The sequence below is a fragment of the Puntigrus tetrazona genome, chromosome 13 (genome assembly GCF_018831695.1).
Source record: "Puntigrus tetrazona isolate hp1 chromosome 13, ASM1883169v1, whole genome shotgun sequence".
In the NCBI taxonomy this organism is placed as follows: Eukaryota; Metazoa; Chordata; class Actinopteri; order Cypriniformes; family Cyprinidae; genus Puntigrus; species Puntigrus tetrazona.
Genome location: NC_056711.1, coordinates 21,543,221 through 21,545,720, shown reverse-complemented (window position 1 = coordinate 21,545,720; position 2,500 = coordinate 21,543,221). Strand labels below are relative to the sequence as shown.

Below are 2,500 nucleotides of genomic sequence, written 5' to 3'. Positions count from 1 at the left end.
CCTAAAAGAGTCTAACAAGAACGAGATTCCCCGACGCGCATCAGAGAGGTCGTTTGAAACGGGCGACAGGACGAGGAATCCCGGCAGATAATGTCAAACACACGCAGTGCCCTTGAAGGCAAACCTGGGGTCTGAGCCTCGGGGCGAAGCGGCGCTTATAGATCTGTGAGAATCCTGGATTTGTGACCCTGAAGATGATGGGGCAACGTCCTCCATCCTTCACTGAAACAAGGAACTGCGCCCCATCTTGATTCATCGCCGCCTCAGAAGACACAGAAGCCCTTGCTGGACGTATATTATAAGTTTTATGCCACATTGGACTCACGAAAACACTTCCTATCTGCGGCTTTCTCTGAGGAGTAGGGCTACAGTATTTCTCTGAATTCATATCTAAATAAATCGTCTAATAACAGACAGAGAGAACCAAGACATTTTTACTTGTTTTAAGCTTAAGGTACTTTCAGATTTCAGAGATCAAGAGTATAATTATATATATATATATATATAATATATATATAAATATATATATATATATATAAATATATTTATAAATATATATATATATATATATATATATATATATATATATATATATATATATATATATATATATATATATATATATATATATATATATATATTATATAATTTTGCTTCTCAAGGAAATGTATCTTGATTTATCAATGTTTAGATATTTGTACTGCAGTGGAAAACAAGAAAAACACTAATGCAAATAAATACTAAAATGCAAAAAAAAGTTGCTGTATGTCATTTTTCTTTAAAATAACTTCTCCTCTATTTTAATGTTCACTATAGGTTAGACTAAAAAGCACTTTTGCACATTCAAAACAATAAACTGCTGCAAAACGGACTTTTCAGAAGCATACACCATTTCTGTGTTCCCACAAGCAACAGCTATACGTCTTTTTTCCATTAAGATCCTGTTCAGAGATCTTTAAAGCGTTTTCTTCATTCACACGGATGAGGAGAAGCGGAAATAGTAGGCTATGCACCACAACACGTAACATGTGCTGTTTTCAGCAGAAAAGTTCATATGTGCTGATATATTTCTACTTTATTCTGTTCAGTGCTTTGATGCAACTTGTGTTGTTAAAAGCACTTTATAAATAAAAATGATTGATTGATTGATTGATTGATTGATTGATTGATTGATTGATTGATATGTCTAAATACAAGTTCAGCAACAAAACTGATCAGTATTTGAACACAGCTGATAAACTCTTCCTTACTGTTTAAGCTTTTGGATCTTGTACATCACAAGCAACTTAGGGTTCCCATCATGCAGCATTTCAGACACATCCATGAGGTTATGACGAACCTGTGGAGGAAGCATACAATATATATAGCAGGAAAATAAACCCATAAAAAAAAAAAAAAAAAACATATATATATATATATATAGTGTATATATATATATATATATAATATATATATATATATATATATGGTGTAGCAGAAATAACTAAAAACCAAAAAAAAAAATTTTAGTTCATTAATAATATTAAAAAAGTATATATTTATATAAAAATCCCCATAATGTACATAATGTTCCTGTTTATGTTATGGTAATATGTTATATGTTTCAAAGATATATAATTTATTTATATATTATGCAACGTTAAATAACATACATTAAATCTTTACTTTTTTTTTTTTTATCTTTTACACGTGCTTATTTAATATCAACAGGTATTTACATAACATATTTATATAACTTTGCTCCAGTTTCGAATAGATTTCATATATATATAGATTATATATATATATATATATATATATATAAAGATATATACATGAAAAAACTGAATAAATAATGCCTTTTTCGGGTGTGAATTAATTAAGAGCAACTAAATAAGATATGAGCCAAAAGCATGTCATCTCTGTGGAGAATAAAGAAAAGACAAAAGGTGGATGGAATGATGTTTTTGGTGAAGTAGAGGACGGCTGCAGCTGCTGAGGCCAGGACTAATAAACACAAGTGACACATAATACACAAGAGAAAGATTTACCTGTATGGAGAAAAGCCGGGGATAAAGCTCTGGTTTATGTGATTGAATAAAATCAGAGGTGACCTTGACCATGACAGCTGCTTCTTTCCTCTTTTCAGCATCGAGCAGACATTCAACAAGGTGTCTGAATAGAAACAAGAGATGAAAACAACATGAAATACGAGCCCGAGCCGCGCGTCACAGCGTGCTTTTGAATTCCCGACGCAGCCTCTTCAACGTAAGAGAGTCAAGGCAAAGAGATCAATGACAAGGCTCTTATAGCTTTTTATTAGGAATGAGTTTACATGCCTGCATCAATAAAACAGACATAAAGGAGTTTGGTCACATGGTAAAGATTTAGCATGACCTTTAAATAGACTGACAATCCATCTCTGTGCAATCTTCTCAGTATAAGTGGCATGAAACAGGCAGGACCCTGACATCATTGAAGATCCGGAGTATCAGGGTCGTCGTTTCAGAGCTTCAAAGGT

The 2,500-nt window shown here is 32.7% G+C and overlaps 1 protein-coding gene across 1 annotated transcript in view; it reads right to left on the bottom strand.

The window, feature by feature from the left end:
* LOC122356256 (cilia- and flagella-associated protein 46-like) overlaps nt 1-2,500 on the bottom strand; it is a 64,696-nt gene that overhangs the window by 54,979 nt on the left and 7,217 nt on the right. Inside the window, 2 exon segments of the mRNA XM_043254788.1 lie at nt 1,251-1,339; nt 2,031-2,154. Of these exon segments, the coding sequence (XP_043110723.1) occupies nt 1,251-1,339; nt 2,031-2,154 (213 nt within the window).